Genomic DNA, 26,583 nt, shown 5'->3' on the forward strand with positions numbered 1-26,583 from the left:
AGAGGGAATCCTCCCAAATTCTTTCTATGAAGCCAGCATCACCTTAATTCCTAAGCTGGAAAAAGATGCAGCATTGAAAGAAAATTACAGACCAATATTCCTGATGAACATAGATGCAAAAATCCTCAATAAAATTCTGGCCAATAGAATGCAACAATACATCAGAAAGATCATCCACTCAGACCAAGTGGGATTTATCCCCAGTATGCAGGGATGGCTCAATGTTCACAAATCAATCAATGTGATGCACCATATTAACAAACTGCAGAAGAAGAACCATATGATTATCTCAATAGATGCAGACAAAGCATTCAATAAAATATAACACCCTTTCATGATGAGAACTCTAAGCAAACTGGGTATAGAAGGAACATTCCCCAATACAATCAAAGCAATTTATGAAAAACTCATGGCCAGCACCCTATTGAATGGGGAAAAGTTGGAAGCACTTCCACTGAGATCTGGTACCAGCCAGGTATGCCCACTCTCACCACTGCTATTCAATATAGTACTGGAAGTTTTATCCAGAGCCATTAGGCAAGAAAAAGAAATTAAATGATACAAATTGGGAAAAAGAAATCAAACTATCCCTCTTTGGAGATGATATGATTCTTTATTTAGGGGATCCAAAGAACTCTACTAAGAGACTATTGGAACTCATAAAAGAGTTTGGCAAAGTAGCAGGATATAAAATCAATGCACAAAAATAAACAGATTTATATACACAGGCCATGCCACGGCTGAGAATGATCTTTTTTTTTAAACTTTTATTTAATAAATATAAATTTCCAAAGTACAGCTTATGTATTACAATGGCTTCCACCCCATAACGTCCCTCCCACCTGCAACCCTCCCCTTTCCCACTCCCTCTCCCCTTCCATTCACCTCAAGATTCATTTTCAATTCTCTTTATATACAGAAGATCAGTTTAGCATACATTAAGTAAAGATTTCAACAGTTTGCTCCCACAAAGAAACATAAAGTGAAAAATACTGTTTGAGTACTAGTTATAGCATTAAATCTCAATGTACAGCACACTAAGGACAGAGATCCTACATGAGGAGTAAGTGCACAGTGACTCCTGTTGTTGACTTAACAAATTGACACTCTTGTTTCTGGCATCAGTAATCACCCTAGGCTCTTGTCATGAGCTGCCAAGGCTATGGAAGCCCCTGAGTTCACTGACTCTGATCATTTTTAGACAAGGCCATGGTCAAAGTGGAAGTTCTCTCCTCCCTTCAGAGAAAGGTACCTCCTTCTTTGATGACCCGTTCTTTCCACTGGGATCTCACTTGCGGAGATCTTTCATTTAGTTTTTTTTTTTTTTTTTTTTCCCAGAGTGTCTTGGCTTTCCATACCTGAAATACTCTCATGGGATTTTCAGCCAGATCCGCATGCCAAAAGGGCTGATTCTGAGGCCAGAGTGCTGTTTAGGACATCTGCCATTCTATGGGTCTGCTGTGTATCTCACTTCCCATGTTGGATCATTCTCTCCCTTTTTGATTCTATCAGCTAGTATTTGCAGACACTATTCTTGTTTAGGTGATCCCTTTGGTTCTTAGTCCTATCATTATGATCAATTGTGAACAGAAATTGATCACTGGGACTAGTGAGATGGCATTGGTACATGCCACTTTGATGGGATTGAATTGGAATCCCCTGGTATGTTTCTAACTCTGACATTTGAGGTAAGTCAGCTTGAGCGTGTCCCAAATTGCACATCTCTTCCCTCTCTTATTCCCACTCTTATATTTAACAGTGATCACTTTTCAGTTAAGTTTCAGCACTTAAGAAGAATTGTGTATTGATTACAGTATTCAACCAAAAGTATTAAGTAGAACAAACAAAAAAAATACTAAGAGGGATAACATATCAAGTTGCTCATCAACAGTCAGAGTGAGGGCTGATCAAGTCACCATTTCTGATAGTGTTTATTTCACTTTAACAGGTTTCCTTTTTGGTGCTCATTTAGTTGTCACTTATCAAGGAGAACAAGTGGTATTTGTCCCTTTGGGATTGGGAACTTCTAAGATCAATCCTCTCACAATAGCTACAAAAGCAATCAAATACCTTTGATTACATGTAACCAAGGATGTCAAAGATCTCTATGATCAGAATTACAAAATCTTAAAGAAAGAAATAGAAGAGGATTCCAGAAAATGGAAAATTCCTCCATGATCTGGATTGGAAGAATCAATATCATCAAAATGTTCATTTTCCCAAAAGCAATTTATAGATTCAATGCAATACCAATCAAAATATCAATGACATTCTTCTCAGATCTTGAAAAAATGATGCTGAAATTCTTATGGAGACACAGGAGACCTCGAGTAGCTAAAGCAATACTGTACAACAAATACAAAGCTGGGGGCATCACAATACCAGATTTCAGGATATACTACAGGGCAGTTGTTATCAAAACAGCATGGTACTGGTACAGAAACAGATGGAAAAAAATAAATACACCAAAAAATCAATCCAAACATCTACAGCCAACTTATATTTGATCAAGGATCTAAAATGAATTCCCGGAGCAAGGACAGTCTATTCAATAAATGGTGCTTGGCAAACTGGATTTCCACATGCAGTAGCATGAAGCAAGACCCCTACCTTACACCTTACACAAAAATCCATTCAACATGGATTAAAGATCTAAATCTAAGACCCAACACCATCAAATTATTAGAGAGCATCAGAGAAACCCTGCAAGATATAGGCACCGGCAAAGAATTCTTGGAAAAGACCCCAGAGGCACAGACATTCAAAGCCAGAATTAACAATTGGGATTACATCAAAATGAGAAGTTTCTGTACTGCAAAAGAAACAGGAAATTGATGAGGCAATCAACAGAATGGGAAAAAAATAGTAAATTATGGGACCTATAAAGGACTAATAACCAAAATCTACAAAGAGATCAAGAAACTCCACATCATCAAAGCAAACAACCCACTTAAGAGATGGGCCAGTCCCAACCAGCCAGCCAGGAGCAAACAACCCACTTAAGAGATGGGCCAAAAGGGATCACATAAACAAGACTAGTGTCTGCAAATACTAGCTGATAGAATAAAAAAGGGAGAGAACGATCCAACATGGGAAGTGAGATACACAGCAGACTCATAGAATGGCAGATGTCCTAAACAGCACTCTGGCCTCAGAATAAGCCCTTAAGGTATGCAGATCTGGCTGAAAAGCCCATGAGAGTATTTCAGGTATGGAAAGCCAAGACACTCTGGCAAAAAACAACAACAACAACAACAAAAAAAAAACACACACAAAAAAACACCTAAATGAAAGATCTCCGCGAGTGAGATCCCAGTGGAAAGAACAGGTCATCAAAGAAGGAGGTACCTTTCTCTGAAGGGAGGAGAGAACTTCCACTTTGACTACGACCTTGTCTAAATATGATCAGAGTCAGTGAACTCAAAAGGCTTCCATAGCCTTGGTAACTCATGACAAGAGCCTAGGGTGATTACTGATGCCAGAAACAAGAGTGTCAATTTGTTAAGTCAACAACAGGAGTCACTGTGCACTTACTCCTCATGTAGGAGCTCTGTCCTTAATGTGCTGTACATTGTGATTTAATGCTATAACTAGTACTCAAACAATATATTTCACTTTGTGTTTCTATGTGGGTGCAAACTGTTGAAATCTTTACTTAATATATGCTAAACTGATCTTCTGTAGATAAAGAGAATTGAAAATGAATCTTGAGGTGAATGGAAGGGGAGAGGAAGTGGGAAAGGGGAGGATTGCGGGTGGGAAGGAAGTTATGGGGGGGGAATCATTGCAATCCATAAGCTGTACTTTGGAAATTTATATTCATTAAATAAAAGTTAAAAAAAAAAAAAGCGAAGGAGCTGGCGCTGCGGCTCACTAGGCTAATCCTCCGCCTTGCGGCGCTGGCACACCGGGTTCTAGTCCTGGTTGGGGCACCGGATTCCTTCCCGATTGCCCCTCTTCCAGGCCAGCTCTCTGCTGTGGCCAGGGAGTGCAGTGGAGGATGGCCCAAGTGCTTGGGCTCTGAACCCACATGGGAGACCAGGAGAAACACCTGGCTCCTGGCTTTGGGTCAGCATGGTGTGACAGTCGAAGCGCGCCAGCAGCAACGGCCATTAGAGGGTGAACCAACGGCACAGAAAGACCTTTCTCTCTGTCTCTCTCTCTCACTGTCCACTCTGTCAAAAAAAAAAAAAATTGAAAAAAAAGAAAAAAAGAGATGGGCCAAATACCTCAATAGACATTTTTCAAAAGAGGAAATCCAAATGGCCAACAGAAATATGAAAATACGTTCAGGATCACTAGCAATCAGGTGCCACGAGCGTCTCGGGGAGTCTGGCCGCCAGACTCAACCCAGGGCCCGCAATGACGGTTTCTTGGGCGAGAAAAGAACGAACATTTATCCATCTTCAGTAGACTTTTTATTAGAGAAAGTAAACGTGACAGAGGGAGGAGGAAAGGAGAGGAGACAAAGAGAGCTTCCTCCTTATACCCGCGGCTTATATACAAAATGCGACCAATCAGGAGCAAGCTAGAGTCCATGCATTGAGCACACTAATCCGGTCTCTGTTCACGTGAAAGGCACGCATAGTTCGGCCAATCAGGTGAGGTGTCATGCAGCAGGCAGGCAGGCAGACTCACTGCGGGGGTCCTGCTGCCATCTTGTTTACCGCCACCTGGATCCCTCTGCCTCGGGAGAGCCCCGCCCGTAGGAAAGTCCTCCAGTCAAAACTGAAACTAAAAACCTCCGCCTAGCGATACCGCTGTGGACTATTCCCCGACATCTCCCCCTTTTTATTTTAAATTGATGGCATGGAAACGTGTCTGTCTTAGGCGACCAGGAGCGCAATACCGGCGTACCCGTCATGGGGTCGGTGGGGAGCATGCCCCTCCGCCCTGTCTTAGGTTGCTCGGCATGCTTCCCAGAACTTACCTGTCTTTGACTACTGTTCCAACATGCTAAGCCACACTCCTGCTTGGGGGTTAGTCATGGGGTATTGTTTGTGCATTGCTAACATGGCTTGTTTAACTACCAGCTGTGTTTGCCTATGGCGGCATATAATGGAGATCAGGAGGTGAAGTAACCCAGAACCAAACAAGGGTACCACAATAAACAGGGCCCCGATGGCCACCCATTCTTTAACCGTGTTCCAGGATTTGCTGAACCAGGACCCTAGGGTCGCAAAGGGTGACCATATAGTTGTACCAGAAGGAGAGGTTTCCCTTAACCGTAATATATCACGTCACAGCTTATCTAACAGCAGAGTGAAATTGCTATTCCATGTAGTATTTATCATTTTTCCAAAAGCTTTAGAGTCATTGGCTAAATGAGAAAATTCTGCTGCTTTAAAGGGAGTAACACAAGTGGACACGGATTGAAGTAAGCACGGCATGCCCGCAAGAGCCCCCAATAAGTCCAGCTCTTCCTGCATAACATCTACACGCTGATTTAGCATTTGGAGGCTGGTATAGAGGTGTAGGTCCATTTCTTGTTGATGTTCCAGTGCCACGGCCGTGTCCTTAGTAATGTTATCCAGTGTGGATAGGGTGGAAGCCTGAGAGACCGCCATACCGATGGCCGCCGTGCCGGCTGACAAGGCTGCAATAACAGCTACAACGATGGTGGTGGCACCAAAGTCTCTCCGGTTGCGGAGGGCGACTGCAAAGTCCTGCTCACGTACTGGTACCCGTACTGGGACCCAGGTTGGAATGTGAACCACGACAGCCGTGTGGTTCCCATCCCAGCAGTTAGTCAGATTTCCTGAAAAACAAGTACCATTAATGTCTTGACAAACATACCAAAGAAAAGGCATGCTCAGGCACACAGGAGAATTGACCCTGCCTTCAGCTTTATGGGATGTGTTATAGTACTTTAACGTTAGGTTAGCAGGTTGGTAGTATGAGCCGCAGAAGGTGCCGTTAGCCCAATGGAATCCTTTAAGGAAAAGTAAGGGTGTGATATCTGTACAAGCTCCAGCAGCATTACACATGACAAATGGGTCCCACACACTACCATCCTCATCGGTTTCAAACATATTTTGGTTGGACCAAGCCTGTATGCTGTTACTGAGAGGCTGTATGTGGGTGTTATTGGAATGAGGATTGGAACAGGTCACATTGGTAGTAGTAAAGCGGGTAATGACTGAATTATTGAGGGCTGTCCAGCCCCTGAATAATGCGTGGCGAGTGAGAAAGAATCCATGACCTAACTGCGCGCGAACCGTGCTAGATAAGCAAGATGAGAAAGCGGGGCGTACAGGGTTGACTGGGGATTTACAATGCTGGATGGGGTCTACAATAGGTAAAGGCTTGTTAGAAGTGCAGTGGAGACAACGCAGTGGAATGCTATTAGAGGAGAAAGAGGCCACGTTGCCGGAATTATTCTGACATGAAGAGTTGGAGTGGGAAACATTGACAAAATCGCTGAGAACAAAAGGGAGTAAAACAATGCATGGTGAAGGGTGGGTGTGATTAAACCCGCACTCATCCATACATCCTTGCTTATCTGAAAGCAAAGAGATCCGGCTAGAGATAGGTGAGAGTCAGGCTAGCGTAAGCAGAGTTAGGCGAAGCTACTGGGTCAGCAGCCTGAACGTTGTAGCGCTGACCAAGAGTAGCATTGGCTAAGTACATTAAGGGGAGGATCTTGGAAGAGTTAGATAAAGGGAGAGGAAAAGGGAGTGCCCGAAGGAGCCCCCAGTAGTGGTTGCCCTCCTCAGAGCTGCTGGTTGCGGTGGATAAGAGGATCTTCAGGAGGAGGTGGTGCGTCAGTGATCTCGTCCTGTTCTAGATGGTAAGCATCGTCCTTCGATGGCTTGTCTAATCTCCTTGTCCTTCTTTCCGGGGTCCACACTGGTCATGTGGCGTCCTGTGGGAGAAAACAGACTGTGCCTCGCACCGGTCATAATATCGGGAACGGGCCTTTCCATTGATTATCCTGTGGATCCTTCCACATCACCCATTCTTTACTTGGCTTCTCAGCAGAACGTGCATGCCGTTCGGCTGGAGTGGTGCCATCCAATTTCTGATTTAAAAAATTTATGGTATAGAGGGCTGTGTTCAAGATATCTTTGGGTGAGGAGGATAATACTCCTACTCCCCCTTTTTGTTTATTAATGATAAGTTTTAGGTACTGATTGGTACGTTCTACTATGCCTTGACCCTGTGGATTATAGGGAATTCCAGTTACATGTTGGATGCCGAATTGTATTAAGAAATCTCGAAATTTTGCAGAGGTGTAAGCGGGACCATTGTCTGTTTTAATGACTTGTGGGGTTCCCCAGGTGGCGAAACATTGTAAACAATGTTGAACGACACAAGCGGTGGATTCTTTGGCCATGGCCGAAGCCATGACCACACCTGAGTATGTGTCCACAGTGACGTGAACACAATTAACTCTGCCAAATGAAGGTATGTGAGTGACGTCCATTTGCCAAATGTGACAGGGATACAATCCTCTGGGGTTAGCCCCTGTAGGTTCAGGCAGAGGAACATGTATCACGCATTGCTCACAGGTACGGACAATGTCTTTGGCCTTGGCAAGTGGAATGTTAAACCTTTTGCTGAGGGTTAGGCTATTTACATGCCGTTTTTGGTGAAACTCTTTTGCTAATTCTAGGGCTGAGCATGCAAGTTGGAAGCGAGACTATTGATTGGCTAAGTGATTGCCTACGGCTAGGGGACCAGGTAGCTGAGAATGAGCTCTAATATGCCCTATAAATAGAGGAGTGACTCGGGTGTATATAGCCTGATGAACAGCGTCTAGATAAGGGAAAACAGTGGAATGACGGGATAATATAACAGGGGATGACATTAGTTTGACAGCATTAACTACATAGGCACTGTCGGATAGGACATTAATAGGTTGTGTGTAGAGAAGCAATATTTTTGATATTATGGCTAGTTCCGCATGCTGAGGGGATGGAGACATAGTAAGTACGAAATGACGTTGAGTACCGACTACCGCAGCTCTGGTGCCTCCTTTTGCACCATCAGTAAAGGCTATTGGGGCATTTGTAATAGGGTTGTTATACACCCTTTTGAAGTAATGTACAGGTACATTTTTATAGAATGAAATAAAGGGATGACTGGGATAATGATTATAAATTTCTATATTTAAGTGTGCCATCATATGAGCCCATTGCCAAACTTCCTTGCCCCATTCCCTAATTACTTGAGAGTCAAATGGTGTCACACATCAGTGTGGCACACGTCCTGAAAGTTCTAAAGCCTTGTTGGCAGCCTGTATAGCCAGGTTTCCCAATGCTTCTCCATATGGGAGTATTACTTTTGGTAAATGATTATGAGGATATATGAACAAGAGTGGCCTTCCTTGCCAGAGTAGGGCATATGGGTAGTTAAACTCTATGAAAATCAAAATTTGAATTTCTTGGGCAGGGTCACAATGCTGCATGGCAGTGATTTTGAGTCTTTGTTCGAACATGAAGATCACCTCTTTTGCCTGAGGGGTCAATTGCCTGGGAGAATTAAGATTAGAATCCCCTTCTAGAAGTCGAAATAGAGGTTGCATCTCTTCAGTGGTTAATTTACAGTAAGGTCGTATCCAATTTAAGTGTCCACAGAGCCTTTGGAGATCATTGAATGTTTTTATGTCATGTGTTGAAATATTAAAATCAAGAGGCATGACCTTAATGGGGGTTACTTTTAGGCCCAAGTACTGTACAACAGTTTGAGATTGAATTTTTTCTGGAGCTATTTATAGACCATTATTAGTGAGTTGTTTTTGCAAGGCAGTAAATGCCGTCAGCATGGTGTGGTTGTCCTGAGTGGCAAGGAGGATATCATCCATATAATGTAGCACTTTAATCTCAGGAAATTGTTGTCTTACTGGTAAGATCGCCTGTGCCACATATAATTGACATAGAGTAGGACTATTTGTCATGCCTTGTGGTAAGACTCTCCACTCATAATGTGATTTTCAGTGGGAATTGTAAAGGCAAAGCATCAGGTGTCTTGTGGGTGAAGTGGAATGGAAAAGAAGCAATCTTTTAGGTCTATTACTAGCACTTTCCAGTTTTGAGGTATCATAGTTGGCACCAGGAGGCCTGGTTGCAGGGCTCCCATAGGCTGCATCTGCCGATTAATGGCTCTGAGATAATGAAGAAGATGGTATTTACCAGATTTCTTTTTTATTATAAAGATGGGTGTGTTCCATGGCGAGGTGGATCTCATCAAATGTCCTGCCTCTAATTGTTCTTTAATCAATTGTTTAACAGCAGCCAACTTAGGAAAAGGTAGGGGCCACTGTGGAATCCACACTGGGGTGTCCGTAAGCCATGTTAAGGGAATTGGCTGCTGTTCAGTGGCCCCTTTTGAAAACCCAGTCCTGACCTGTCTTTCCTTTGTTTCATTTTGACTGGCTCAACTACGCCTTGTCCATGTTTACCTAAGCCTCCTTGTTTGTATCCCATTTTTGCCATCATCTGCCAGCCCACGCCAGCTTTACTGTCATCATCTGTGAGTGTGAGTCCTAATTGTAACAGTACTTCTCTCCCCCACAGCGTGATGGGGAGGTTACATACGTATGGTTGAAACTGTCCCTTATGTTGTTCTTCATCCTGCCATTCTAGGACTTCTGCGCTCCTGGGTGGTGCTTCCGTCATTCCTAATCCTACAAGCGTATTGTCTAACTCCTGCAGGGGCCAGGAGGAGGGCCAATCCTTCCGTGCAATAATGCTCACATTGGTCCCAGTATCTAATAATCCCCTAATAGTCTTTCCTTTAATTGTTAAGGCCCAAATAGGTCAATTATCCAATGTCATAGTTAAGGCCGCAAGGTGAATTCCCTGCTTCCCCCTATAGTCTGCAACGGTAGGCCAATGGAGCGCTTGAGCAAGAGGCTGCCCTGGCTCGATTAGCACAGCCCCAGCACACTTTTAATTTCTCTTGCGGGAAAGTCAGTAATCCTGGGACAATCTGGAGCCCTTTAAGTGAATTGGTGGCTTTGCCAATGACAAGTGCTACACCTTGCAAGGGGGCTTGTCATGTGGTTGGCTCTACCTCCACTGCCTGCGTTCCCACTGAGGGGGTTAATATTGAGGCAGTTGTGGCTCGGAGCTCGAAACAGGATATACCTGTTGGTTGTTGTTTTCCCGAGTCTTTCGCACCCACTATTGTTTGGGGCCCCGGGGCGCTGGGGCCTGGTTCCCGTTTTTTGGCGACTGAGAGCATTTGTCTGTCTTTTGTTCTAAGGGATTGCCTGCTTTGTCCATTTTTGAGTAGCATTCATTGGCCCAGTGGTTTCCTTTTCCACATCTGGGGCATAGTCCTGGTTGCCGGCCCTGTGTCCTAGTTTCCCTGCAATCCTTTTTTAAGTGGCCCTCTTTGCCACAGTTGAAACATTTATGCCTATTACCTCGTATAGTTTTTGCCATAGCCATGGTGGCATGGGCTCCGGACGCAATATCATCCATCACATCCCAACATATTTTTATGAAAGTGGGAATGTCTTTATGCTGCCAGGGTCTAAGCACCATACGGCATGTTTTATTAGCTTGTTCATAGGCCAATCTCCTCAACAAAGGGGCGGCTTCATCCACCGACTCAAACAAATTGCCTGCAGCCTCAAACAGTCTGTTAATAAAGTCTGCATATGGTTCATTGGGACCTTGGATTATTTTTGTAAGACTGTGTTTAGCCGGCGCCGTGGCTCAATAGGCTAATCCTCCACCTTGCGGCGCCGGCACACCGGGTTCTAGTCCCGGTTGGGGCGCCGGATTCTGTCCCGGTTGCCCCTCTTCCAGGCCAGCTCTCTGCTATGGCCAGGGAGTGCAGTGGAGGATGGCCCAGGTGCTTGGGCCCTGCACCCCATGGGAGACCAGGAAAAGCACCTGGCTCCTGGCTCCTGCCAGGATCAGCGCGGTGCGCAGGCTGCAGCGGCGGCCATTGGAGGGTGAACCAACGGCAAAGGAAGACCTTTCTCTCTCTGTCTCTCTCTCTCACTGTCCACTCTGCCTGTCAAAAAAAAAAAAAAAAAAAAAAAAAGACTGTGTTTAACCTCTCCCCTTTTTGGGACCACTTTCCAAGCCCAAAGAGCTATGTCCCTGACCTGCATCAGTACTTCATTTGGGCACCGCGCTTGCGCATCCTCGGTGTCAAATGCTCCTTCACCAGTTAACATATCCTCGTTCCAAGCAGGTCGCCCGTTGGCTCTATTGGCCAGTGCCTGTTTTTTTGCTAGCTCCCAATAAGCTGCGGCCCATAGAAGATAGTCACCCCCTGAAAAAACTGCCTTAACTATGTTTCTCCAATCTTCCACTATAAGGCCTCCTGATCCCATGCCTTCAAGGACTGCCTTAGTAAAATTTGTATGGGGCTCATAAAGTTGTACTGCTTGCTGCAATTCCTTAAGAAGTTTAAAGTCCACCGGTGTCTAACCTCTATTGCCCTGTTGATCTATGAATACTGGGAATATCTGTTGTGGTTTATAGAATTGTGACCAATCTGGAATTGGCCCTCGGTGCGATTGGATTCCCCTGCCGACAGGGCTGTCTTGCTCCTCCTCCTCTGGGTCAATGGGAGTCATGGCCCTTCCCTTTTCCTTCACTGCTGTCTTCCCCAAACCGAGTACAATGGGGCGCCACTGTGGGGCACTGCTAGCAAGGCAGCAACAGTGGGTAGAGTCCTCAGGGTAAGGCGGGACGGAAGGCAGTGGAGGATAAAGTGGTGGGGAGATATCAGAGGGAGGGACGCTCTTTTTATTTGGCGTCCCTCCACCAGCACCACTTTCCTCCTCCAAATCTTTGCTGCTGCTATCCTTGGAATCCTTGCCTATCTTTTCTAAAACTTTTAAACCTTCATCTAGCAATTGCCCTATAGTTTCTGCGTCTGTAGCCAAAGCGTTATCAACCAAGAACCACATCCATAAGACTGTTTCTTCAACTTTAGCGGTGTGCAGTTCCCTTTTTACTGTGCGCCAGTTTTCCCTTGATAAATCCCCTCCTTCTATGAACCATGGCAAAACTTTCGCCACTGCTCTGGTGAAAGAGCAGACAGTTGCAGCTTTGACGGGCGTCCCCGTTGCTCTCAACAATCGGTTGAGGAGCAGCCGCATTTTTGCAACTGAGGGTGTATTTCCCATGGTTGCAACCTGATTTGCTTACTCAAAACCGCAGTGGTCCTAGGCTTTATCCCCTAGATTTCCGTATATGTACGTTTTAAGTTTTCTTACCTTCTTCCGCCGCTTGTCCCTCGCAGAGGAATCCAAGTCACGGCACCACTTGCCGCGAGCGTCTCGGGGAGTCTGGCCAGCAGACTCAACCCAGGGCCCGCAACGACGGTTTATCCATCTTCAGTAGACTTTTTATTAGAGAAAGTAAATGTGACAGAGGGAGGAGGAAAGGAGAGGAGACAAAGAGAGCTTCCTCCTTATACCCGCGGCTTATATACAAAATGCGACCAATCAGGAGCAAGCTAGAGTCCATGCATCGAGCACACCAATCCGGTCTCTGTTCACGTGAAAGGCACGCATCGTTCGGCCAATCAGGTGAGGTGTCATGCAGCAGGCAGGCAGACTCACTGCGGGGGTCCTGGCACCATCTTGTTATTTACCGCGACCTGGATCCCTCCGCCTCGGGAGAGCCCCGCCCTTAGGAAAACCCCCCCAGACAAAACCGAAACTAAAAACCTCTGCCTAGCGATACCACCGTGGACTATTCCCCAACAATCAGGGAAATGCAAATCTAAACCACAATGTGGCTTCACCTCACCCCAGTTAGAATGGCTTACATCCAGAAATCATCTAACAGCAGATGCTGGTGAGGATGTGGGGAAATAGTCTCACTAAGCCACTATTTTTGGGAATGCAAACTGGTAAAGCCATATGGAAGACAGGTTTTTTTTATTTTTTTAAAATTTGACAGATAGAGTTAGATGGTAAGAGAGAGAGACTGAGAGGGAAAGGTCTTCCTTCCATTGGTTCACCCCCCAAATGGCCGCCACAGCTGGAGCTGCTATACCAATCCGAAGCCAGGAGACAGGTACTTCCTCCTGGTCTTCCATGTAGGTACAGGGGCCACAACTGAGAGCTGGACTGGAAGAGGAGCAACCAGGACTAGAACCCGGCATGCATATGGAATGCCAGCCCCACAGCTGGAGGAACAACCAAGTGAGCCACGGTGCCAACATCTGGAAGAAAGTTTTGAGATTGCTCAGAAACCTAAATATAGCTCTATACATGACCCAGCCATCCCTCTCCTTGGAATTTACCCAAAGGAAATTAAATTGGCAAATAAAAGAGCTGTCTGCAATTCAATGTTTACTGCAGTTCAATTCACAATAGCTAAGAATTGGAATCAAAATAAATGCCCCTCAACAGAAGACTGAATAAAGCAATTATGGCATATGTACTCTGTAGAATACTATACAGCAGTAAAAAAAAAATGAAATCTGGTCATTTGTAACAAAATGGAGGAATCTGTAAAACATCATGCTGAGTGAAATAAGCCAGTCCCAAAGTAAGAAATATCATATGTTCCCCCTGATCGGTGACAACTAACTGAGCACCTAAAAGGAAACCTGTAGAAGTTAAACGGACACTATGAGAAACAATGACTTGATCAACCCTTGTCCTGACTGTCGAGGAATAACTTACTATTTTATTCCTTTTAGTATTTTTTGTTCTACTTTATACCACTGGTTGATCTCTGTAATTAACACACAATTATTCTTATGTGTTTAAATTTTAAATGAAAAGTGATCCCTGTTAAATACAAGAGTGGGAATAAGAGAGGGAGGAGATGCACAGTTCAGCACATGCTCACTCAGATTTACCCATAATAGTAAAGCTAGAAACGTTCCAGGGGATTCCAAATCAATCCCATCAAAGTGGCATGTAGCAATGCCATCTTACTAGTCAAAGTGATCAGTTTCAGTTCATAATTGATCATAATGATATGATTAAGTGTCAAAGGGATCACATAAACAAGATTAGTGTCTGCTATTAATAACTGATAAAATTTAAAAGGAGAGAATGATCCAACATGGGAAGCGGGATACACAGCAGACTTATAGCATGGCAGATATCCTAAACAGCACTCTGGCCTCAGAATCAGCCCTTAAGGCATTCAGATCTGACTTAAAAGCCCATGAGAGTTTCTCAGGTGTGGAAAGCCAAGATACTGTGACAAAAAAATGACCTAAATGAAAGATCTCTGTAAATGATATCCCAGTGAAAAGAATGGGCCATCAAAGAAGGCAGTACCTTTCTCTGAAGGGAGGAGAGAACTTCCCATTTGACTATGGCCTTGTCTAAATAATGTCAGAGTTTGTGGACTCAAGAGGCTTCCATAGCCTTGGAAGCTCATGACAAGAGCCTGGAGTGATTACTGATGTCATAAATAAGAGTGTCACTTGTTAAATCAATGACACCTACTCCCCATGCAGAATCACTGTCCTTATGTGTTGTACTATGTGAATTAATGGTAAATCTACTACTCAAAAAGTACTCTATTCTTTGTGTGTCTGTGTGGGTGTAGTCTCTTAAAATCTTTACTTAGTATTTACTAAGTTGATATTTTGTATATAAAGATAATTGAAAATGAATCTTGATGAAGATTGGGAGAGGGAGTGGGAGATGGGATGGTTGAGGGTGGGAGGGAGGTTATGGGAGGAAAAACCGCTATAATTCAAAAGTTATACTTTGGAAATTTATATTTATAAAATAAAAGTTTAAATAAATAAATAAATTAAATAATCACAATGATATATTATTAGAAATTATTTTTGAAATGTATTTATTCACCTGAGAGGCAGAAACAGAAAGAGAGAGACAGACTGATAGATGGACAGAGACAAAATTACCTTCTGCTAATTCATTCCTTAAATGCCTGGAAGAGCAGGGCCTGGTCCCTGCTGAAGGCAGGAGCCAGGATAACAATCCGGATCCAACACGAGGCTGTCAGGGACCCAACCACTTGATCTATGAGTTGCCACCTCCCAGAGTGTGCATTAGCAGGAAGCTGGAACTGGAAGCAGCATTGACAATCCAATCCAGGTATTCTGATATGAGATTCAAGCATCACATTCAGCATCTTAAGTGCTAAGCCAAATGTCTGACACAAGAAGTTATTTACTGGTAGACAGATCTCTGGAGACTGAAATTGTGGTAATATATAATCAAAACATATTTTCAGGAGGCAGGTGTTGTGGTGCAGCAGTTTGAACCACCACTTGGAACACATGGACCCCATACTAGAGTGGCCAGGATCAAGTGCCTCTGCCTTCCAACTCAGCTTACTCCTCATATTCCTTGGAAGCAGCAGATAATTGCTCAAGTGCTTGTGTTCCTGTCACCCACATGGAAGAGCTGGATGGAGTTACTGGATCCTTGGTTTGGCCTGTCCTTGCCGTGGCTGTTGCTGACATTTGGCAGTGAAGCAGTGGATGGAAGAACTCACTCACTCTCTCTTCTCCCCTCTTCTTCTTGCCATTCAAATAAATAAAAATGAATAAACATTTAAAAATATTGAGGCATTTGTAATTTTCTCACTTCAAATTGGCAAAAGCAAAGAACTGGAAGCCATTTAACTATGATTTGTTATTCAACTCACTACAGTCCTCATTTTCTCACTATCAGGAATATAAACCAAAAAAATTTCACAAGTACATAAAAAAGCTACAAATATACCTGTTAAACTTTCAATTTAGAGATATATTCTTGAACTCAACTTGCCAAATAGGTTAAGGAAAATATCAAAATGTTATTTCACTATATTTTTTCCAATACATTTAAGTATTATATTTTTTATCATATACTCTAAGTATATTTTTATGAATATTTTGGTGTTCTTAAATTAACATTTAATTCATGGAGAGTGTTGACTTTATAAACTAATCATCAAAAAACATACCCAAGCTTATCTGTCAACCAAATAAATAATGGCCTCTAAGTTGAGAAAGCACTCTGAGACTGAATGATGAAAGAAGTTCCAAAGAATGAGTTTATTAAGGCATCTTACTTCACAGGACTCAGACATGGATGGTTGAGCAGCCTGGACATGTAAAACACTGCAGTTTTGTTTTCTCCACCCAGAAAGGCAGAAGAGGCAACATGTTATACATTTACAGATTAATGGGGAACCAGGGTGGGAATTTGTGTTATAGCATTACTTTACTACACATTATGAGCTACTTCCCTGGGCAGTCTGTTGGACTTTTCAACCACATCATCAAGGCTTCTAATAACAGATTTTCTGACTGGAGAGTGGGCCCTTTGGGCTGTGAGGTGGTCCTTTTGAGAGACAGATGGTAAAATGGAGAGGAGAGACTGTTGGTGGTGTTACTAAGGGTTTTCTGTATCACACTTACCACACACACATTCTGCCTGAAAAACTTTCACCTCACATTTCAATTCAAACAGTGTATTAATATATTTTTCAAAGGGTATTAGAAAAATCAATGAGGAAACAAATTAAGGTATATATAAAGAGATCACTTAAGCAGTTTTTAATGTATATCTGTATATTTATTAGGTATAAATATTTATAAGCTAAACCTTGCTTAGTCTAAGTCCTCTATATTTCTTTTACATATTAAGTCTACTGTTGGGAATGAATATATTTTGCAATTATAATTATTAAGACTTGTTAAATGGTAACAAATCTCATAATATATATTTTTCTGGGTTGTTAGCATTTAAATGGATGGTCCCAGGTTTTTTACATTTAGGGAACTTTTAATAAAGTAAATGTTAACTAAAATTTACTTTTGAAATACATTTTAAGTTTTATTCTTAGTAATTTAAGTACTTTGAAATGGCATTCACACGTTTTGAATCATGTAATTCCAAAATCACAGTCTCTTTAGCTTGAAAGGCCTTCTATTTAGTATCAGATGTAACAAAGCCATTTAGAATTTCAAATATTTAAGTCTACTGTCTAAGCAGAATATATTGATACAATTAATCCAGAAATGACTGATTGATTGTCACCTCACTGACAACTTACTTTCCACTTCTCATCCTTGTAAATTTTTTTAGGAGCTGGTATTGTGGCCTTGTGGATTAAGCCATTTCCTGCAATGCTGGCATCCCATATTGGAGCACTGGCATGGATTCCAACTACTCTGCTTCTGATCCAGTTCTCTGCTAATGTACCTAGAAACAGCCTTTCAAAAAATTAGTTCTGCTTTTAAAAAGATATTTTTAGCTATTCCCAATATGAGAAAACCCTTGAATAATCTTAGTTTAGAAATTCCCAAGGAACAAACAGAGAGGGGGGGGGGAGAGAGAGAGACAGAAAAAAAGAGAACAGAGAGAGAGAGAGAGAGAAAGGGAGGAAGAGAGGGAGAGGGAGAGGGAGAGGGAGAGGGAGAGGGAGAGGGAGACGGAGACGGAGAGGGAGACGGAGAGGGAGACAGGAATCTTTACCCTTCCATTCTTTTCAATATTTCTCTTCTACAACCACAATAAAGACACATCATTCACATATATTCTGATATATCTGGAAAACAAAGCCATATTTATTACCTCTGAATAGAATAAGGAAAATTTATACTTTTAATGTGGATTTAACTATAAGACTATATGGGCATTTTAACTGACTGCAATGCAGAGCTATAAAAGACAAAATTTTGCTTTAATTTTCATACAGAAGAGAATGTCATATAAATTATGTTTTGTCCAAAGATTGATGAAATTAGTCAGTCATGGTTCAAAAACATCATCATTCCTTCTCTGGATTCAACCATAATAAGAGAACAAAAAGAAATATAACCCATTATCAATGTCATTAGCAGTCACCTTACTCAGTGACTTGAAAATTGATGACCAAAACAGGGGAGCATCTCCTTTAAATCACTCACATTCATCTTGAAAGTCAGAGGAATAAATTGATTATTTTTTAAAACTGAAAAGAAGCAATTTATCTTTCTTCATATGAGACAGAGTATCTCAACTTATCACACCTTCCCTCAAGGTAATAGTTGTTAAGGTGGAAAAGGAGAAAAATGGGAAAAAATTAGAAAGGAGAAGAGAAGAGGAAATATTTTAAGAAGAGGAAAGTAGAAAATTAAATATAGACTTAAAAAAAAGACTTTCATTGAGCCTGAGAAGAAAATTTTTAAAAAATGAAAGAATGACAGAATGCACAGACACACTGCAATGAGCCAGAGAGACAAATATAGTCATGGTAGAAAAGAGAATCTGTGGAACGTGAAAAAAAATCAGACTACAGTTGGAAATTTTTTTTTTACAGGCAGAGTGGACAGTGAGAAAGACAGAGAGAAAGGTCTGCCTTTTCTGTTGGTTCACCCCACAATGGCTGCTGCGGCCAGTGCACTGCATGCAGGTTTCCCATGTAGGTGCAGGGCCCAAGGAATTGGGCCATCCTCCACTGCACTCCCGGGCCACCGCAGAGAGCTGGACTGGAAGAGGAACAGCCGGGACAGAATCCAGCACCCCGACTGGGACTAGAACTCGGGGTGCTGGCACCGCAGGTGGAGGATTAGCCTATTTAAGCCGCAGCACCAGCTGGAAATTCTGAGCCTTTGACATCATTGAGTTAAGAAATATAAAATAATAATATATTAGTTCATACTGACATAAACAATTGGATACATAAATAAATGAGAATGACCAGCTTTTGTTTACTAAAGAATTCAAATCAATAAATGTAGAAAGAATATGGAAAATACAAAATTATCATTGACCAAATACCATAATAATAATTGTTGTAGGCATGATCAATGATTGGATCCTAAAATTAGTTGGTAAAAGTTTGAGGAGAGTTTGTACATTCACATACTGTCAAATATTTCCCTAAAGACATTTATGAACTACAAAAGGGATAAGAGTAACTTGCAGTGGAGAAGCACAAAATTGTAGAAAGGACCTTAACTAGGTCATGCCTAGTATTCATTAGTAAGACTGATGGACTGGATGTGCCCTCTAATATATGTTGGAAAGGGCACAGGACCTGTTCTGTGGTGTTCTTGACAAACAGGCATAATGCCATGGGGAAAAAAAGTCAGATAGAATCAAACGAAAATTATTCTATAAATTAAGAAACCAAACCTCATGAAAAATCTCAAGGTCCTAAAAAAATTCAGAGGAATGGTCACAGACTAGAGGAGATAATAGAGTCAAGGCAAGAAGAAAAAAAAATGAAAACCTGTCAAAATCAGAACAGAGTCTGGATTTTAATTAATGGCAGTGTATCAGTGTTAATTCCCTGGTTTTGGTCATTTAACTCTGGCTATATAATATGTTAACACTAGGGGATGCAGGGTGAAAGGAATATGGAAGTGATGCTATTTACAATTATTCTGTACATGTAAATTTACTTCAAGATAAAACTAAAAAATAATGTACTCATTCATTGAATTATGAGGGTTCTTCCGAAAGTTCACAGTAAATGTGTATTAGAATAGACGTTTGCTGCAGTGACTAAGACACTATTCAGGATAACTATATCCAACGTTGGAGTGCTTATTTGGAGTCCTGGCTCCACATGCAATTCTAGTTACCTACTAATGCACACCTAGGAAGCAGCAGATGATGGCCCAAGAACTTGAGTTCCTGCCACCTGTGCAGAGATCTGAACTGAGTTCCTGGCTCCTGGCTTATGTTTGGTCCAGTCCTGGTTGCTATGAGTATTTGGGAAGTAAGCCAGCAAGTAGAATGAATCAGTCAATTAATCAATCACTCTCTCTACTCCTCTCGCTTTCAAATAATCAAAAAAAAATTTTAAAAAGAAAATCTATATTACTACTTAACTATTTTTCCACAAACTTTTTAAGGTAACTTTAATTTATTTACTTTTGTTTTTGCTATTTTTCTGATCAGTTCAGTGGTGATTTTGCTTCTATCTACACACCTTACAAGGAGTGACTAAGTTATTTTCAGTCCATTTCTTGATTAGAGGTCAAATTCCAAAATTCAACCAAGATTGTGGACTGCAACCTTACAACTTAGTTGACAGCTAAATACCTAATCAACTGGTGAAAATGTGAAAAAGACAGAAAAACCACAAATCTTCTGGCGTCTCTTGGCCAATCATCATGCCAGCACCAATCTTATAACTCATGTGAATGACTTTTGCTCTTCCCTAGGTACAAGGTAATTGGGAATTTCTTGTCTTAAAATCCCCTCAAATGGCTGGATGGAACTTTAAGTAGTGTTTCATTGGATTTAAAGAAAATAACAGGACATCCTTGCATGGTCAAGATTGTTGAGTGAGATTAATAGTCACTACCACTCCTAATCTATTAAGTATTAAATAAACAAAACAGTGATGTTTTTGGAATAATTTTAGTTCTATAATATAAAATAGTATTATTTCTAATCCCTACCACCCCATATACTGGGAAAATTACACTATTGATCATTTGGTTCCAGTAACTTCAACCTAATGATTTATCCATCCATTTTATTCTACCCATAAGATTTGGAAGAACTGGTGATTTCAAGCTAAAAGCTGCCATTTTTACAATGTTGAGATTTAAATGAGTGTGTTTTATAGCAGGAGATTCAGAAAAGGCATGTGACAGCCTCATCAAACAGGACAAGAAGCATTCAGCTAGCTCTTTGCTTAGCAACCAGATGAGATTCTCCTCTTATTTGGTTTAGACAAGCAAGTAAGCTGTTAATTTACAGAGGACTTTAATTTTCACTTGATTCCACTAAAGTTCAGAAAAGAAGTTCTCAGGATTACTCTCCATCTCTAGCAGTTTATTTTTCTCCATGGTGTTTGAGTGTATTTTAGTGAGGAAAGACTAGTTTGATAGATGGCTTATCCAGAAAATAAATAACACACTGTTTGCCAACTGTAACTCTTTCATGCATGGGTAACCTGGATTTGCATTACATCCAGTAACAATTTAACAGCATACTTTACGGTACTTCCAAAGGGCTGGCTTTGTAAAAATTTCTTGGATTGATCATTCAAGTTCATTCTATTGCCACATTAGCAATTTAGAAGTTTCTATTTTATCCTTAACATTATAAGTTCAAAAATTTAAAGTTGTTCTCAAGTAAATAGTTTTTAATTCAGCATAAGACAGTTTCTAGTGATTTTATTCCTGACTTACATTGCTTTCAATGGGCTGTGGAGCCAAACTTGGCTTCCTGATCACCTTTAATAAGTTGTATAAACCAGAAAATTAAGTTTCTACATTTCAAGACCATGAGTTAGCATATAGGTTGTCAACAACTTAAAAGAAAATGTTTGAGGACCAGGTCACAAGACTTGCCAATGAATAGATAAATATATTAATATATGCAAGTTTGTCTGCGGGGTGCTCCAATCAAAAAGGAAACAAAGTCGCTAAGCCTTTACTGGACAAGGCTGCTAAGCCTTTGCTCGAGTTTGCCGCACTTCCACATCCCAGTGACTCAGCATTTCCAGCAATCCAAGATGGCCCCCAGGGGAGGTACCTAGCCTGACAGGAGACTTCTGTACTTGTGAACAGTATGAGTCCTTGGCTGTGATTGGCCCTTGAGGGCATGCCCTGCTCCTGTCCTGCCTTCCCTTTCAGCTGGTTGGCTGGGTTCCCTTGTGCCCTGGACAGCCCCCTTTCTGTGTCTATAAAAGCTTTTCCCCTCCCAATAAAGTCCAGAACCCGGCTGCGCCCTGGGCGGTAACTGATCTCCTGGCTCTGGTGTGATTCCTTTGTCGCCAACACTCATCATCTCATCATCCCACTCGGCCCCCGAGCTCCCCAGGCTGGCCCTGAGGAACTCTATCAGACCTGCTGCCCTGTGACGAGCAGCATTTGTCAATCAGAGATTAAAGCACAGTTATCTTAGAGTAAGAGCATTAAGTGTTTAATTTATCTAACCCTTCTTCCTTGGATTCTGTGATCACCAACATGGCCATGATTTGCATGTTGAACTATCATAAATCCTTACTGATCCATTTAACATGTAGAAATAGCAATCTAGAAAGAGGGAAATTAATCAATTCTCCTCCCACATATCCACCCTTTTGGCTATAACTTCTCTTGGTAATAAACAAAGTGGCTGCCAATTATTAATTCCAAAGTGCTTAAGAGTAAGGAGTATTATTGTGACTATTTCCAGAATATATACACAGTTAAGTATCTTATTGTACATTTTTAATTAGGCTTTTTGGATTCTGTCACAATGAATATGAATTGGGTCTGACATCTCTGGGTTCAGAAAGAGGGAAGTAATTAGAGTCTTCAAAGCCATGATTGAGATCCAGCCACCTTCACCTTAAGTCACAAGGCCATATCACCTCCAATTTTATTCCTTCACTGCTTTGTTTAGAATAACATCACTATATTATTTGCTATATGTGTGATTTTAGGTAAGTTACACAAAATCAAAGTTTCCTAATCTTAAATGAAATTAATAATTTGTGCATTTTGGAAATGTTGTTTGGATTCATTACATTACCTGAAAATATATGGAGGGGCCGGCACTGTGGTACAGTGAGTTAACGCCCCGGCCTGAAGCGCTGGTATCCCATATGAGCACCGATTCGAGACCTGGCTGCTCCACTTCCAATCCATCTCTCTACTATGGCCTGGGAAAGCAGCAGAAGATGGCCCAAGTCCTTGGACCCCTGCACTCATGTGGGAGAACCGGAAGAAGCTCCTGGCTCCTGGCTTTGGATCAGTGCAGCTCAGGCTGTTGTGGCCAATAAGAGAGTGAACCATCTGATGAAAGACCTCTCTCTTTAATTCTCTCTCTCTCTGCCTCTCCTCTTTCTATGTAACTGTGATTTTCAAATAAAAATAAATAAATATTTAAAAAAAGAAAATATATGGAACATTTGTTTGGGTGCATGTTTAATAAGTGCCAAAAATTTTAAATGAATGAGTGATTCACATATATCATAAATTATGTTAATGTCATGGGTGTTCTCATAAAAATCTATCACTTTTTATTGCTTAAGAGATTAGGACAAATTAAGTGACAGGATCTCAAAAAGTATGTCAGAACATCAGAAATATATCTAATATATATTTATATTAGAAGTCCCTATTCCTGAATATTGAAGGTAACATTATTGGTTGTCTGGTCCATTCCCACCCACAAAACAATCCCTACTAGATCTTCATCTCAAATTTGCTAAAACCTTGTAGTGATGGAGAACTGACCTCTGTTACTCACATTTCTTAGTCCCAGTTGGGGCAAACTTGCCTACCCATAAACCTTAAATGTGTATTTTATTTTATTTAAAGTTTCCTTCTGTTTCTAGCTGCCTCTAAGTAAAAAATGTTACAAATAACCTGTTAAAAACTCTACCACATTTCTGTTAATTTTTACTTCTTCTAGATTGAACATCTCAAATTTCCCAAATTTGCCACATTTCATAACTTCTAAGTTCTCTCCACCGAAATATAACAGTCCTGAAGTTGTCTGACAATGGTAGTGAATAATGGGAGGCATGGAACTACTACCTTTTTTGGCTCAAATACTGCCTTTCTACAACTACAGCTAAGTAATCGATGTCCATCACCTTGTTTCAGCATACAATCACAATTTCCTACTCACATTGAACCTATAGGTGACCAAGGTCTAATTTTTTTTGATATTTCATAAAAAGACAAATTTTTTAAAAAGTTATATTTATCTAATTACATTCAAGTGGAAATTTGCTTCTTTTATAGATGAATTAACACAGCCCCGCTTACACATAGCATAAAATCAGAAGATTTTTGTTTTCACACATCTGCTGAAAAGTAAGTCTGAACACTGAGTATGAAAATTTAACCCCGATTATGGACCTCTATAGTAATCTTAAATATCATCTCCATTATTTGCTTTCATCTGATATAATATTTATTCATTTGAGGTTTATTCAAAGTCAAATGTGATAGCTTTACTGTATCATTAAATAATTCACAATAAATTTAACAAGATAGGAAAGTTGGTTTGATAACTTTTCAAGTTATAAAATGGTTTGACTTTAAGAATTTTTGATAATCCTATAGGCAGAAATTTGAAGGTAGGTACAATGTAAAATATTCTTGTACTGAGAAATATGTTTATTTTTGATAGAGAGAGAGAGAGAGAGAGAATTGCCATCTACTCGTTTCCTCTGCAAATGATCTTTAGTATTAGTCTTTATCTAAGTAAAGTACTAGTCCTTAGCTCCTGGTACCAAAGCCAGGAGCTCATAGCCAGGAATTGGGGACTCACTCTAGGACTGGGTAACAAATTACAAATTACTGAGACATTATTGCTGTCTCCAAGGGTCTGAATTAGCAGGAAATTTGAGTTGGGAACTGGAGTCATATATCAAGTCCAGTACTCCAACGTTGGATATAGGCATTTTACCTAGCATTTTAGCCATTAGGTTAAATATCTGCCCCATATCTGTTAATTTTCTTTCACATCAATTCATTCAATTTTAAAGCGTTCATTAGGGTACATTAAAGAATGAATAAACAGAATTATATTCTATTCCTTATGTTTCATATCAAATAGTTTAATTAACTCGGTTCAGTACAGCATGCTGGCTGCGGCGGCCATTGGAGGGTGAACCAACAGCAAAAGGAAGACCTTTCTCTCTGTCTCTCACTGTCCACTCTGCCTGTTTAAAAAAAAAATGAATGCAATTCCTTCCCTAAACCTTAAGGACTCCTCATTTAAAAATCAAGTTTCAAGCCGGCAGCCCATATGGGTGCCGGCTCCAGTTCTGGCTGCTCCTCTTCCCATCCAGTTCTCTGCTATGGCCTGGGAAAGCAGTAGAAGGTTGCCCAAGTCCTTGGGCCCCTTCACCCATGTGGGAGACCCAGAAGCAGCTCCTGGCTCCTGGCTTCAGATTGGCATAGCTCTGGACATTTCAGCCATCTGGGGAGTGACCCAGGGGATGGAAGACTGCCTCTGTCTTTCTTTCTCCCTGCCTCCCTCCCTCCTTCCCACCCTTCCTCCCCACCCCCCGCCTCTGCCTCTCTGTAACTCTGCCTTTCAAATACATAAATAAATCTTGTTTAAAAAAAGTATACCATAGATTGCTACTCCTATAACATAAGTCCTGCTATTATTCTAAATAGACTTCAGAATTCTTAGAGCAGTAAAGTCCATATCCTGTCTTCTTGTCAAATAGCATCTTGGTCCTGCCATCATTCATAACCACAGCTATTGAATCTCCAGTTCAGTGTGCCTTTTTTAGATCTTCAGTTATTCAGTTACATGGCTTCAAAAAAGTGTTGGAAGTGAGAAAAAAAAATTGATACAGAATAGATATTTGTAGTGATGGTGCATAAACATAGAAAGGGTTTCATCTACTCTTTTTTTTTTTATTATTTTTTTGACAGGCAGAGTGGACAGTGAGAGAGAGAGACAGAGAGAAAGGTCTTCCTTTGCCATTGGTTCACCCTCCAATGGCCGCCTCGGCCGGTGTGCTGCGGCCAGCGCACCACGCCGATCCGATGGCAGGAGCCAGGTACTTATACTGGTCTCCCATGGGGTGCAGGGCCCAAGTACTTGGGCCATCCTCCACTGCACTCCCTGGCCACAGCAGAGAGCTGGCCTGGAAGAGGGGCAACCGGGACAGAATCCAGCGCCCCGACAGGGACTAGAACCCGGTGTGCCAGCGCCACAAGGCAGAGGATTAGCCTACTGAGCCGCGGCGCCGGCCCTTCATCTACTCTTATAAACAGGTAAACAGGTGCCAACCCTTGGAAAGAGGACCAGACTCTAAGTAAGCAGAGTGGACACAATTTAATGAAGTCCCGAAAACTAGATATTTCCATTTCATTCTGTGCCAAGTCATTCCTCCAAAGATTTTTGAAAACTGTAAACTGATATGCATGTGAGTCCATATTATGCACTATATGAGGTCAAATTTTAGAAAATGAAGGAACTGTTCATATATGGAAAATAAAATAGCAAAATAGCCATGAGAATAGGTAAAGGGGGAGAAAAGAAAGGTCCACAATGAATTCTGGACCCAATTGTGAGCAGTTGTTGAATGATGTAAAAAGGAACAAAACATAGTGAAATACTTCCATGGAGGTAACGATGATATTCTAACTTCAACATAAAGCGTCCTTCATTGAATTCCATTCAAAACCACGTATCTCTAGGTGGAACACACTGTGTCAGGAGCAGTGAATGCACAAGGGAGTTAAATCCCACTTCCATGACTGCATGGACCAGCAATGGAGACATACACGTGCTAAGCGTGAGACGAAATTCTCTGTGACCCCATCCTCTCTCCTCACAATCTCTGATATGTACCTCTTGTTCACAGCTGGGGTCTACTAAATCTCGGGCTTCCTCTTTTTTTTTTTTTTTAATTTATTTTTGACAGGCAGAGTGGACAGTGAGAGAGAGAGAGACAGAGAGAAAGGTCTTCCTTTTGCTGTCGGTTCACCCTCCAATGGCCGCCGTGGCCGGCGCATCGCGCTGATCCGATGGCAGGAGCCAGGTACTTATCCTGGTCTCCCACGAAGGTGCAGGGCCCAAGGACTTGGGCCATCCTCCACTGCACTCCCGGGCCACAGCAGAGAGCTGGCCTGGAAGAGGGGCAACCAGGACAGAATCCGGCATCGGGCTTCCTCTTTACTACAGGTCTAGCCATACTCCTGAATGTCTTCAATTTCCCTTTGACTCTTGCTCTGTCACCCTTGCTTCACAGTCCCTTGATCAGT

The 26,583-nt window shown here is 41.6% G+C and overlaps 1 protein-coding gene across 3 annotated transcripts in view; it reads right to left on the reverse strand.

The window, feature by feature from the left end:
* LOC149127575 (uncharacterized) overlaps positions 1 to 26,583 on the reverse strand; it is a 291,161-nt gene that overhangs the window by 26,185 nt on the left and 238,393 nt on the right. Inside the window, exon 3 of one of the 3 annotated variants that reach the window (XM_089329505.1) lies at positions 4,396 to 6,865. The exons of 1 other annotated variant lie outside the window; for it this stretch is intronic. In XM_089329505.1, the coding sequence (XP_089185631.1) occupies positions 5,241 to 6,488 (1,248 nt within the window). In that variant the 5' untranslated portion in view covers positions 6,489 to 6,865 and the 3' untranslated portion in view covers positions 4,396 to 5,240. Of the gene's footprint in view, positions 1 to 4,395; positions 6,866 to 14,777; positions 15,436 to 26,583 lie in introns of those variants that run through there. One more of the 3 variants, XR_016231771.1, reaches the window with a different exon arrangement.

Source organism: Oryctolagus cuniculus, chromosome 3 (genome assembly GCF_051225735.1).
Source record: "Oryctolagus cuniculus isolate XC-2025 breed Fujian yellow rabbit chromosome 3, ASM5122573v1, whole genome shotgun sequence".
NCBI lineage: Eukaryota > Metazoa > Chordata > Mammalia > Lagomorpha > Leporidae > Oryctolagus > Oryctolagus cuniculus.